Here is a 14,024-nt window from a genome sequence, read left to right as displayed (position 1 = left end):
GCACTGGGGGCTGGGGAATTGTAACTCTGAGTGAGAAGGACTTAGGCAGATAGGAAAGGGGGAAGTTGGAGACTGTAATGCTTCTTGTCCTTGCTTTATAGTGCAGACTGTAGACTTGGCCATGTTTGCTGTAGAGTTAAGATTTGAAACTTCCCTAAAGAAAAGAAAATACAGGCAATCCAAAAGAGAGTTGTAAAGAATTTTCTTTTAAATTTTTTAAAAGAAATTTTTAGCAAGAGATTTTTAAATGGATGAAATTTCCATCCATTATTTTTTCAGGAGAACTTCTGGTCTTAAAGCATATGCTCGGGTCAGGGGCTTCTTTCTTGCCAACACGCCAGGATTTGGTCCCCTTATAACGTTTCCTTTAAAAGGGACTCTCCTTTTCGTAAAAGTATGAGCCTAGACCTATCCCTTCATCAGGTTGCAGACAGCTCTCTGCCCAGGTTAGCACTATCTGATTAGACCTCCCCTAAGTATAACTGTATTTAAGGAGAGTATTAAGTTGAAGAGGTTGGAGATTCTTTCCTTTCCAAGTGACCATTGTAACAAGGACAGTCCCAAAACATGTCTTTATATTCACCTCAACAGTCAAAGTAAAATTATTGATAAAAGCAGTGTTACCTAAATTGTCTCAAAGGGAATAACCTTGTTGAAGTGTTGTTGTGTAAATATAAAGAAGATATTATTTCGTCAAGAAACTTGTGATGCCACTTTTGTGTCATACATTTGCTTCATCACTCACAAGTCAATACCCTTCACTGTGTTGGAATTAAGATGGGTCAGACCAGTCCAAAACCTGAGTTAGTTTAAAGTAGTTTTCAAACCTGGTTGCATATTAGGAACACCTAGATAGTGTTTGGAAAGTATTAATTCCTAGACCTCACCCTCAAAGATTCTTATTCAGTGATAGAAATTGGGCCAGCAAGTGCTCTTAGTTTTCAACTAGTAGTGACTCAGTTTCCCAGCATACCCCAAATCTGAATTCCTTACTCCATTCTAGGTGCTATTAAAACCAGTGCTCTTAACTTCAGTCTTTTGATGGTTTGCTGTTGTTCTGCAAAGATGGCCATATGATTGTGTGTGCCTCATAAGTATTCAGTTTTGCATAATAGAACAGTTGTCTAGCCAGATATCTTTCTTTGCCATTGGAAAGCAATCAAGTGTCTATCTTTTTAAAAGCAAAATCCCCTCTTAATCACTTAGTCCTTAGATAGATCAATTTGTTCATTTAGAAGATATTGATTGAGCACCTGTTATGTGCTGGGCACGGGTCTGGGTGCCAGGTATAAGTCAGTAAATAACACACACTTTCTCATGAAGTTTACATATTTCCTGCTGGTGGAAGAGATAGACAAAGATATTATGCTGTCAGGTTGTGGTAAGTATAATGACAAAAATTAAGGTAGGGTAAGTAGTTAAGCTACTTTTTTTTTTTAAAGACTTAACCATCTTTTTGTTTTCCTATAATTTAGTAAATTACTTGCATTCAGAACCATTACTTTTTTGTTTCAGATACATGTTAATGTTGGTGAATCCTATCGTAGAGGTTGGCTTTTCTCTGAAAATAGCTATTAGAGCTCTCACTGTCTCCTCACTTTTTTCAGCATACCAAAGCACAATACAGGATAGGAAAGGACAAGATAGATTTTGAAAATATGTTTAAATTTAGGTGTGTATAGTTACTGTGGATATTAATATACTGTTTTTACTGTTGCTGTCTTATAAGGTCTATATTAATGTTACTTTTATAGACTTAATTTTTTCTTGTCAAGTATTATATAAAATTAATAAATGTACACTAATGTAACCATCAGTTAGGTCAAGAAGTAAATCATTTTCAGTAATTCAGGATCTCCACCCCTCCTCCATGTGCCCTATCCTGATCGTAATACTCTCCCTTCTCATTTTTGTAAATTCCAACATGATTTTCGTGAACATTTCCTTGCTCTCTTTTAATAGTTTTGTGTATGCATCCCTAAGTGATATACTTTAGTTTTGCTTGTTTGAACTTTGTGTAATTATACCCCATATTTTGTTTTGCTTTTTTTCTATCAACATTATGTTGGAGATTCATTCATGTGCTATGTAGGTGGTATTTCACTGAATGAATATACAGCAATTTACCCATTCTATAGTTGATGGACAATTCGGTTATTTCCAATTTTTGGCTAATATGAACAGTGCCCATTTTTGTTCATCTTTTCTGGGTATTCTTTAGGACATATATCAAGGAGTGGGCTTGCTAGTTTCAGCTTTACTAGATACTTCTTTTTTTTCTAACTGGTTTCCCAGTAGACACTTAACTGGCAGTTTGTGAGAGTTCCTGTTGCTCCACATCTTCATGAATACTTAAATGTGATTCTTAATAGTTCTAATTAAAAAAAAAGCAGTAAAGGAAAAACCTATCCAATTCTTCAAATTTGAATGTATGCTTTAGAGAAATCACTTCCTAGAGGTAAAGTAATAGAAATAGTAAAGAGTGCCTGGATTGTGCAGGCAACATCCTAAATGCTTCACGTAAATTATCTCATGTAATCTTAAGAGAATTCCAAAGCAATAGGTCTTTTACTATTCCCATTTTACGGTTAAGGAAACTGAAGTTTAGAAATATCAAATAACTAAGTCATTTAACTAGAACTGGGCTATTAAAGACAAATACAGATGTTTGCCCCTAAAGTCCAAGCTCGTGGTCATCATGCTTTAATGCCTTTTCCCTCTTTTCAAAATATTGATGTGGCTTTGGAAACATGCTTCAAAAATGGAAGGGATAACTTTTGTGATCTTACGCAGACTTTTGAGAGGATATGTTTATACACAAAAAAATGACGAAAGTGACAATGTCACAATTGTGATCAACTGAAAATTTCCTTCCAGAGTGGCTGAGTCATAACTTCCCTGGTAAGACTTATGTCCTATACTTAAAAACGAAATGTGGTAATATTATGTTGTAAACTTCAAGTTTGGGCAAGGTGAATGACCAACGGAAAACAAAACCCTTATTAACATCAGCCATCATTACTAGGTCCCTGAAACGGTGAATGTTGCAGCCTGAACTCTCCTTTCCCTTTTGTTACTCTATAATTTTCTTATTACCATGTCATTAAAAATTAATGTGAATAACGTCATAATCTTAAATCGCTTCGAGTTATTTAGGGAACCATGTCAATTGCTGTAAGAAATACTAAGATGTATTCAGTGGAAAGGACATGCTTATGAGGCTCCAAAGTAAGGAACTGTGTAACCTGTACGGCTTATCTGTACGCTGACATAGGACTGTTTAGAACGATGGATTCTGGAATTCTGTTAGTGACCTTAAGGCAGAAACAGCCTCTGCAGGTGTGTGGCTGCCGCAGAGAGTAGTCGAGAGGCTTTTCTTACCAAGGGACTAGTAAATAAATGTTAATTTGCTTTATTCGGCCTGTTGGGAAACAGACTAGTACGTAAAGTGTAGTGAGAGAGTGGTCACTCCTGAGCCAGGCAACCCTAAGGCCCGCTGCCTGAGAAGGGGTTGGGCGGAGGGAAGGCTGTCCTGGGCATTGGTTACGTGAACGTAGTCTAGACTGACTTCGCAAACCAGCAGTAACTCTTGAGCTGGCTGCAGGCACGGTGGCTGCCCACCCCTGCTCAAGGCCACGAAACTTCGGTTCCTCTGCCCTGATATCAGGGCGTCCGTCTTAGACAAGGCAGGTACTTCTCGGCGGGCCCCTTCCACAACAGATTCGTTTTATTAGAAGACAGGGAAGAGAAGCTATGAACTTCCTTGTTTGCCGAATGGCCGCTTCGACTTCCGCACGTTCTCCCAGGGAGCGGTGTCGGAGTTGCAGACCTGGAGCTCCGCCCCGGGCTTGGCCATGCCCCGAGCTTCCGGATTTTGGCACAAACAGAACTCTCCACCCAGAACACCTGCCGCACGGGTTCGATCCCCAACACGCTATTCTCGTTCAGTAGGTCACAGCGCGTTTCCAGCCCCCCCCCCCACCGGAAACTGGTGCGGCGGAAACCCCAACTCCGAGGCGGATCCCGTGACGGGCTTGGGTGATGTCTCGCGACGTTTCTTCAAATCTCACGAAGAAGGGTTGGAGGAGGCTTCACTGCACCGCCCCAGTTTTTACGTCATTGCAGAGTCACGCCCTTAGGCGTCCGTTTGCGCGCTTGCGCGTGCTGCGCACGCGCACTCGCCTTTCCTCCGCCCCCGCGCGGGCTTCTCTGGCCAGTCGCGCGTGGGCTGAGGCCCTGGGCGGGCCGTGTGAAGGCTTGTTTGCCAAAGCGGGGTCCCCGCCGCAGTCTGGAGCTCCCTTCTTCAAGGGAGGGGGAAAAGAGTGTAGCCCCCCTACCTAGGGTGAATGGGCTGTCGCGTGGGCTGCTAAGGGCAGGCTGGGGAGCACGGGGGCCGGGGCCGCGACCATGAACTCACCCGTGGACCCCGGAGCCAGGCAGGCGCTGAAGAAGAAGCCGCCCGAGCGGACGCCCGAGGTAAGGCCAGCTGGCCCGGCGCGCCTCCCGCTGTCCAACGGACAGCATCCCTCGGTCGGTCCGAAACTTGCGGCAACTGTCCCCTTGTCAGAGCCTCGCACCTGCTGCCAAGGTGTCTGTTCTCTGAGTCCCCGGCCCTGACCCGGGCCCTTGTCGCGGGCGGGTGACGACCGTCTTTCCCGCTCGCTGTGCCGCCTTCCCCGCACACCCGTCCTTGCCGGTGACTTCGCAGTGTTTTCGATAAAAAAAGCACCATTACTAAATCGTATTTTCTCAGGGTAAAATGTGGGACTCGGACTGAGATTGTCCCGTAGATAGGTAGACTATGAAAAATTGTAAGTGAACTATAACAGCCGTGTTATTAAGAAATAACTTCTCTTAAAGTTCTTTGAAATGCTGTTCAATTGCCTAAAGAAAGATAAAGTTTTCAAGATCAGTTTAAAACTTTGCATCCAGTCAGATGATGAATTCTGGTGGAGAATTATGCCTATCTGAAGATAAGTTCTGGGGAGGTAGTTTTTTGTGTGTCGCTGGGAAATGTTACAGTATTTTGTGCTTGGATCCAAAACCTGCTGTATTGAGTTAAATGATTTTCACTTGAGCTGAAGGCTGGTGTTCGGGCAAATAACTGAAACCTGTTAACCTTGGCAATCCCTATAGAGGCTTAAATTGGGGGCGGGGGGGGAAGGTTTTCCTTGATTTGGATAAGTTTCCATAATAAGTGGTATGTTTCCTAAACCAAAAAGCAAAAACTAACAACAATGTGAATGGATTGTTGGATTGTCTTGTGTGTAATTGCAATATATAAAATGAAGTACTTTGGTTAGTTCTTCCTAAGTCACTTTTGTGTTTTTCAGATTAATAATGTTTTGCATAGTAAGTCTCAGTAATTTGGGCTGACCTTTTGTGACATGATATTAGTCAAGCTGTAATTGTAGCTGCTGGGTCAGACTTTGTTATTGGAAATCCTGATCTTTGCATAGAAACAAAGCAAATTCTACCACTTTCCACAGTCCTCTTTTTAAGACCTGCATTTGTAATCCCATGTGTCTTAATTTTCCTCTGATAATTCTTGAGGTCATTGTGAGTTAATTGTGAGTTAATTGAAAGCATTCACTTTGAACAGGTGAATCTACCATAGTTTTAATATCATTAGAAAGTATCATACAAGGCTTACAATGTATAATGTAGGTTTTACTTTTAAGTATTACTTATGATAAATTCACATTTTAATGGGAAGATCCTAATTTTCTTTAATAACAGAATTACCTACTTTGAAATTGCTTATTTTTGAGCTTTAGGAAAATTTCTAAACTGTTCACAAAGTTATGGTGGCCAGTGTGTGCTGTGTAAGTACTTTATCTTGTTTTACTGGAACAGCAGCGTTGTTTAAGGAAATGCTAAACAGCTGCCCACAGTACACAGACTGGAGCGCTGACATCTAGCAGCATAACTTGTTAACTGCTTGAATCACTGGCAGTGCTTTTTAAACTTTTATTTATTGATTTATTGGTTGATTGATTTCCACACCACGTGGCTTGTGGGATCTTAGTTCCCCCACCAGGGATTGAACCTGGGCCCTTGGCAGTGAAAGCGTGGAGTCCTAACTCCTGGACTGCCAGGGATGTCCCATCATTGGCAGTGCTTTTGAATGAGTGTAGAATTTGTTCGGGGTACAGAAGTATCAATAAAGAAGTGATAAATTGAATCCTAGTGTTGAGCTATTTGTGATAAATAATTTGATGAAATTCTCATAGGGTCATGCCTGCTTTCAGAAGATCCTTATTCTTTTTAGTGGACTCTTAAGGGTCTATTATAAATATACTCACTCAACAATTATTTGTTGAAAGCTTACCAGTTCAAGGCACTATTTTGTGCACTAGGATGTATCAGTGAACAAAACAGGCATGCCCTATTGGTGTTTACATTCTAACAGAAGAGAGAGGGGAGTAGGCAGATAAATACAATAAACAAGTATGTTACATAATATGTTAGCTGATAATTGCTAGTTAAAGAGCAGGATAAAGGAATTGGAAGTAAGGGACAAGGACTGGGTGCAATTTAAGGTAGTCGGTGTCTTGGTTGAGATGAATTTTGATTAAAGTCTAATTCATGTGATAGAGTTAGCCATGGGGATATATGGGGAAATAGCTTTCCAAGTAGAATAGTCATTGCAAAAGTTCTAAGATGAGAACGTGTCTGATGCATTCAAGGAATAGCAAGGAGCTCTGAGTGACTGGAGAAGAGTGGTAAGAGATGAAGTCAGAGGGGTGATAGTGGTGGTGTAGGATGGAGCTTATCATGCAGGACTTTCTAAATTGTAAATTCTTTGACTTTTACTTTGAGTGAAAGAGGGTTTTGTTTTCCACCAAAATGTTTTGAAGCAGAGGAACGATGTTATCCTAGTTTTTTAAGCATCCTCTGGCTGCTTGCTGGGTTGAGAATAAACTGTGTGGGAACAAGGGTAGAAAGAAACAGGAACATCAGTTAGAGGTTATCACATTAAAGCAGGGAAGAGATCATAACTCAGAGTAAAGTGATAGTAATGCTGGTGGTGAGTAGTAATCAATTATGGAAACAGGATTTAGCCAACAGGATTTGCTAATGGATTAGATTGTGCTTTGCGGAAGAAAAAAAATCGAACATGATTTCAAGGTTTTTGGGCCGAATAACTGGAGTGTTGGAGTTACCATTGAAGAGAGTTTGAGCTGCCATCAAAGAGACTGGGAAGGGCTTCCCTGGTGGCGCAGTGGTTGAGAGTCCGCCTGCTGATGCAGGGGACCCGGGTTCGTGCCCTGATCCGGGAAGATCCCACATGCCGCGGAGTGGCTGGGCCCTTGAGCCATGGCCGCTGAGGCTGTGCGTCCGGAGCCTGTGCTCTGCAACGGGAGAGGCCACAGCAGTGAGAGGCCCGCGTACCGCAAAAAAAAAAAAAAGAGACTGGGAAAGCTGCAGGAGGAGTAGTTTTGGGGAGGGGAGTGGATCAGAAATTCAGTTTTGAATATGTCACATTTGAAATGTCTGTTAGAAATGTCAAGTAAGGAGTTGCGTATACAATTTATAATTATTTCTAAAGAGAAGACTGGGTTGGAAATAGAAATTTTATAGTTATTAGCTTACAGATAATGTCGAAAGTCAGGAGACTAGGTGAAATTACCGAAGTAGTGAGTGTACATGGGAATAGAAGAGGACCAAAGACAGTGCCCTGGGGCACTTGATCACTACAAGGTCAGGGGAGAAGAGCAGAAACCAGCAAAGGAGAAGGCATGGGAGCAAACAGTGCAGGAGAAGAAAAACTAGGATAGAGTGGTGCTGTCCTGGAAGCTAAGCCAATAAAGTGTGTAATAGAAGGGGATAAAGCATTGATTCAGCTTATTTTTCCTCGAATACGTACTGGGTACAAAGCATTATAAAAAAATATACAAATAGATAAGAATCAGTGTCTTATAATCTTGTAATCAGATGTTTGCATCATATAATTAATGAATAAAGAACTCTTCTGTTTGTTTCTGGGACAAAATTAATGGTTCTTTTATTTTGACCCATCTGTTGTCCTTACATGAAACTATCAACTCAAGCATAATCCTAGTGAGCCAGACACTGAGAATGGAAACTTTCGTAAAGTATGCCATTTAGAACTGTGTTCTAACACAGTTTTTACTTTTCTGGCCATTTCTCCTACTGTGTAGATTCAGCTTCCACAGCACATTATCTTTCCTGAGCTAGTTCTCTGATTTCCTTTCCCACCTTACAAAGATCTTTTTTTTTTTTTAATGGAAAATTTTAGACTTAAATACTCTGGGGGAAGCTAAGTGCTCTAAAGCAAGAAAAGCTGTTAAGGTACTCATTTTGAGTCGTTATGCCAAAATTAAAGATGCCACAGTCAAAACTGAGACCTTGAATTTGGCTTTTTCTCAACTCAGTCCATATTCATTGCCATTCTTTTTTTTTTTTTTTTTTTTTTGGCAGTAAGCCTCTCACCACTGTGGCGTCTCCCGTCGCAGAGCACAGGCGCCGGACGCGCAGGCTCAGCGGCCATGGCTCACGGGCCCAGCCGCTCCGCGGCATGTGGGATCCTCCTGGACCGGGGCACGAACCTGCGTCCCCTGCATTGGCAGGCGGACTCTCAGCCACTGCGCCACCAGGGAAACCCTCAGTGCCATTCTTTCTCTGTAATCTTTCTTTTTTACCTCGGAGTGAACACCTTATTCCTCTTATATTTCTGTCTCTAAGTGCTTAATACCATGTTTTGTGCATATTAAATGATCAATAAATATGTTAAAGAGAACAAAATTTAGAATTAATTTTTTAAAGTCCTCATGTTAAAAAGATAATACTTCTGTTCATTAGAATTGCTGATTTTGTACATCCTGGGTGGTCTCATTCTGCACCGTGACTTCAGTTAATTTTTATAGGCTGACACCTAGGTCTGTATAGCGCATGTTGCCCCCTTCCATGTCCTTCAGATTCATATATCTAACCAGTAAATTGTCCTCCAGGTTCTTCAATCACTAGTCTCAAATTGAAACCATCATCATTCCTCCTCTTTAATATTCTGCTGGTGACTGCCCCAGTTGCTCAATCCAGAAATTAGTGTTTTTACTCTTGATTCCCCCTGCTGTCTTCCTCTCTATATCTAACTGGTCACTAAATCTTGTTTGATTTTACATCTTGAATCTCTCTCTTCCTATCCAGCTGTACTACCCTAGTTCACACTTTTATCGTTTCACCCCTGAAGTTTTGCTTGAGTCTTTTTATTTATTGTCATATTATTGCTAGAGTGATCTTTCTAATACTCGGGTGTGATCATCTTCTATTCTTGCTCAGAATTTAATTATTTCCCGCTGCCTAGATAGCTTAGCAATATACGTTATCATCCAGATCATTTTTGAGAATTAAAAGAGGTGGGTTAATATTTATACCAGGAAAACAGATTAAAGGTCTGTCTCCAGCAAATTGAGATGTATGGTTACCTTATGAAGATGATAACATTAATTTATCCATTCAGTTAACAGATGATATGTTAGGCACAATACTAAAAGCCAAGGTAGTAGAGAGAAATTGGACATGGTCCCTATTCCTCAGTGACTTAGGAGACTGACATGAAAACATTAGTAAAATGTTAAGGTTACTAGTGACAAAGGAATGGATAGGGTACTTTACAACTGCAAGTGGGGAAAGGACAAGCTTCTTGGAGGAGCCTTAAATTAAAGCTTAGATATCGTGAGTAGCTGTCTGGATGATATCCAGAAGGGAGGTCATTCCAGGCAGCGAGCAGCAGGAGCAAAGGCACTAATGGTGACAAGCCAGGTACATTTGTAGAACAAGAAGCCAGTCTGTAAGGCTAGAGCATGCATTCCCAATGGGGATGATGTCATCCCCAAAGGGACAAAAATTAGGTCTTCTGGGGGGAGTGAAAAAAAAATCTTAGGTATTACTATGGTTTGTGTAGTAATATCTACACAAAACTCATCCCTACCAGACAAAGTCTTATTCCTTAATATTTAATTGGAGATGGGGTGGCAATTATGAAAAATACTCTTTGGAGGGATGTGATAATGAAAAAAGGTTGCAAAACACTGGGCTAGTTAGTGTATGGGGTGTTTGTATGTGTAAGGGGATGGTACATCGTGGTAGATGTTAAATGTTGAAGCTGGGTATAATAGCAGGATTGGATCATTTCAGGGATTTGGACTGGATGTTGTAAATAAAGGAGAACTATTGGAGGGTTTAAAGCCCAGAAATAAGATCAGTTTTACAAAGATTACTCTGTGGGCATTGTTGAAGATGTAGGGGGGGGGTAGGGGGTGGGTCGGGAAGGGCACAGGCCGGCTACCTTTGAGGCTGGGTGGTTTACAGTAGGATGAACAAATAACATTTTGTCCAAACCACGATATTTTTCTGTGTGAAAGGCAAGACTGTTAATGATTATATCAGGATAACCGGGAAATCAGGAGATACGGATCTGGTTATAGGAAACAAATGCAGTAGTTCAGGAGTGAAATAAGGTAGCAGAATATTTGATAGTGGAATAGTGAGGAAGTAAAATTGGCCCAACATGGTCACTGGTTGAAACGGGAATTTGTACATCCCACCAGAGTTTTTTTTTTTTTTTTTAACTTTGAAATTGACTATAATACACATACTGTAAAGTCCACATGATTTTACGTATAAACCAGCTTAATTTTCACAAATATATTTAGCTACCATGCAAATCATGATATAGAATATAACCAGCACTCCAGAAACTCCCCCTTTGCCCCTCCCAATCAGTACGCTTTCCCAAAGGAAACTGTTCTGACATCTTTCACCATAAATTAGTTCTGCCTGTTTTTGAATTTCATTTGAGTGGAATCATACAGTGTGTATTCTTTACAGCAACCAAGGGGACTATGAAACTATCTTGGTTCTTTGCATTTTATCTCTGGACTGGACTTTGAAGCTCCTCTCTTGGCTTTCCTTGATCTTCATGTACTTATCCTTTTTTATACCGTGACTCACCTACCCTTTTGGATTGGCCACCTCATTCTGTCCAAGCCTACTCTTGTGGTAACTGCCTCAAACCCCAAATGCTGCACTTGAGGCAAAGATATACTCTGTCCTTATATTCTTCTCAAGTGTCTGCAATAGCTCTGGGGCAAATCTGGCAAAACTTTTCTGTCTTTTGCTTGTTGGGACAGACTTGGGTTGGGTCTGTTCAGAGTAATGCAAAAGTTCAGATAATTTCTGAATTTCTCGTTTGAGTAACTGTGTATAAGAGTACGTTATTAAAGAGCAGAATTAGGCTAGAAAGAGAGTTCAGTTTTGGAAAGGGTTTGAGGCTCTCTACAGGAGACACAGATAGAGATGTTCAGTAAGCATTTGGAGCTTCAGGTCAAACCAGGTTATGGGTCTGAGTTGGTCTGACAGTCTACAGCGTATGGGTCATAGGTGAAGTCATGGGATTGGTAGGAATACTCAGAGTGAGAAAACTAAGTGAGAATAGAAGGGCAGACCCTTTGGGTGCTCTAATATTAAAGGGATGGGGGAAGGAAAAGAAAACGGTCAAAGAGAATGAAAAGAAATTGTTTATAGAGGTAGAAGGAGAACAGAAAAGTGGTGTTACAGGAGGACATTTCATAGAGAAATCCCTAATCATTAATATCAGGTACTATAGAGAGTTCAAGCAAGGTGAGGACTCATAAATTCTTCGGGTTGCATCCATCAGAATGGTTTCAGTGGACTGAATACAGAGCCTGACTGCAGTGGATTAAAGTGAGAATCAGACCCAAGAAAGTGAAGGCAGTAAGTTTACTGTTTGTGAGTTTGGCTCTGAGGGGAATGGGAAAGATGTGAAGTCCTCCATTATCTTCTGCCTTATCGACCCCCACCCCCAAACACATGCATTTTAAACTACTTATATAAATATCCTAACACAGTACTTTTTAAAAAAAATTTTTTATTGGAGTAAAGTTGCTTTACAGTGTTGTGTTTCTACTGTATAGCGAAGTGAATCAGTTATATGTATACATATATCCCCTCTGTTTTAGATTTCCTTCCCATTTAGGTAACCACAGAGCATTGGGTAGAGTTCCCAGTGCTATATAGTAGGTTCTCATTAGTTATCTGTTTTATACATAGTAGTGTATGTATGTCAATCCCAATATCCCAGTTCATCCTACCCTCCCCCTTCCCCCCTTCGTATCCACAAGTTTGTTCTCTACATCCGTGTCTCTACTTCTGCTTTGCAAATAAGTTCATCTGTACCATTTTTCTAGGTTCCACATATAAGCGATATTATACGATATTTGTTTTTCTCTTTCTGACTTACTCTGTATGACAGTCTCTAGGTCTATCCACATCTCTGGAAATGGCACTATTTCGTTCATTTTTATGGCTGAGTAATATTCCATTGTATGTATGTACCACATCTCCACATCTTCTGTATCTTTTTGAATTAAGGTTTTCTCCGGGTATATGCCCAGGAGTGGGATTGCTGCGTAATATGGTAGTTCTATTTTTAGTTTTTAAGGAGCCGCCATACTGTTCTCCATAGTGGCTGTACCAATTTACATTCCCACCAATGGTATAGAAGGGTTCCCTTTTCTCCACACCCTCTCCAGCATTTATTGTTTGTAGATTTTTTGATGATGGCCATTCTGCCTGGTGTGAGGTGATACCTCATAGTAGTTTAGATCAATAGAAAAGGATAGAAAGTCCAGAGATAAACCCACGCACCTATGGTCACCTAATCTATGACAAAGGAGGCAAGAATATACAATGGAGAAAAGATAATCTCTTCTATAAGTCGTGCTGGGAAAACTGGACAGATACATGTAAAAGTACGAAATTAGAACACTCCCTAACACCATACACAAAAATAAAATTAAAATGGAGTAAAGACCCAAATGTAAGGCCGGACACTATAAAACTCTTAGAGGAAAACATAGGCAGAACATTCTTTGACATAAATCGCAGCAAGACCTTTTTGACCCACCTCCTAGAGTAATGAAAATTAAAAAAAAATAAATGGGACCTAATTAAACTTAAAAGCTTTTTCACAGCAAAGGAAACCATAAACGAAATGAAAAGACAACCCTCAGAATGGGAGAAAATATTGGCAAACAAAGAGACCAGCAAGGGAATAATCTCCAAAATATACAAACAGCTCATGCAGCGCAATATCAAAAAACAACCCACTGAAAAAATGGGCGGAAGACCTAAATAGACATTTCTCCAAGGAAGACATAGAGATGGCCAACAAACACATGAAAAGATGCTCAATATCACTAATTATTAGAGAAATGTAAATATCCTAACACAGTACTTTTCAACCTGGGCTACATATGTTTTCAACCTGGGGAATTTTTTTTTTAATGCCCAGGCCCACCCTTCATTTCTTGAATTAGAACCTTCTGGAATGGAGTATCAAGCATTGGTATTTATAGAAGGCTCCTTAAGTAATTCTAATATATAGACAGAGATTAGAAGCATTGTCCATTGTGCCATATTCTTTCTGTGTGCTTTATATAGGGTGGGAAAGTGTTTAGGGCCCTGGAATTTGGATTTGGATTTGGACAAGCCTACTTCAGATCTGGGCTCTAGCACTGAGAATTTGAGTGACCCTAGGAAAGTTACCTAACTTTAAGATTGAATATCTTTGGGGGATTGTTACGTGGACTGAATAAGATAATATATGTAAGTATTTATTTAGCAAAGTACCAGTCATAATGAGCACTCAATAAATGTAGCCATACATATTAGTTTGCTATTTCCTTTGTCTAGAACACCATCCTCTCATTTGACAAATCCAGACTCCTCACTGAAATCTCATCTTCCACTCCTTCTCTGTGTCTCTTCCTCTGCCATAGCAGTTACTGTACTGTGTTATGATTACTGGCATGTTTGTCTCTCTGGCTGGACTGTAAGCTCCTTGAAGACAGTGACTATTTCCTTATCTCCCAGTTTCCATCATGCAATACTTGTTACATAGTAGGTAGCCAAATATTTGTAGCGCAAATGACTTTAAAGAGAAAAGGAATCTGAAAAATACTGTTCCCCTATTTTTC

The 14,024-nt window shown here is 40.5% G+C and overlaps 1 protein-coding gene across 1 annotated transcript in view; it reads left to right on the top strand.

The window, feature by feature from the left end:
- The first annotated feature begins 4,232 nt into the window (after positions 1 to 4,232).
- The window catches only part of RAPGEF6 (Rap guanine nucleotide exchange factor 6), a 220,161-nt gene continuing 210,369 nt past the window's right edge, over positions 4,233 to 14,024 (top strand). The window contains exon 1 of the mRNA XM_082650203.1: positions 4,233 to 4,476. Coding sequence (XP_082506329.1) covers positions 4,408 to 4,476 — 69 coding nt within the window. The 5' untranslated portion in view covers positions 4,233 to 4,407. The remainder of the gene's footprint in view (positions 4,477 to 14,024) is intronic.

This window comes from Grampus griseus, assembly GCF_964374135.1.
Source record: "Grampus griseus genome assembly, chromosome: 3".
NCBI classification, from domain to species: Eukaryota; Metazoa; Chordata; class Mammalia; order Artiodactyla; family Delphinidae; genus Grampus; species Grampus griseus.
This window is presented reverse-complemented; position numbering and strand designations above follow the sequence as displayed.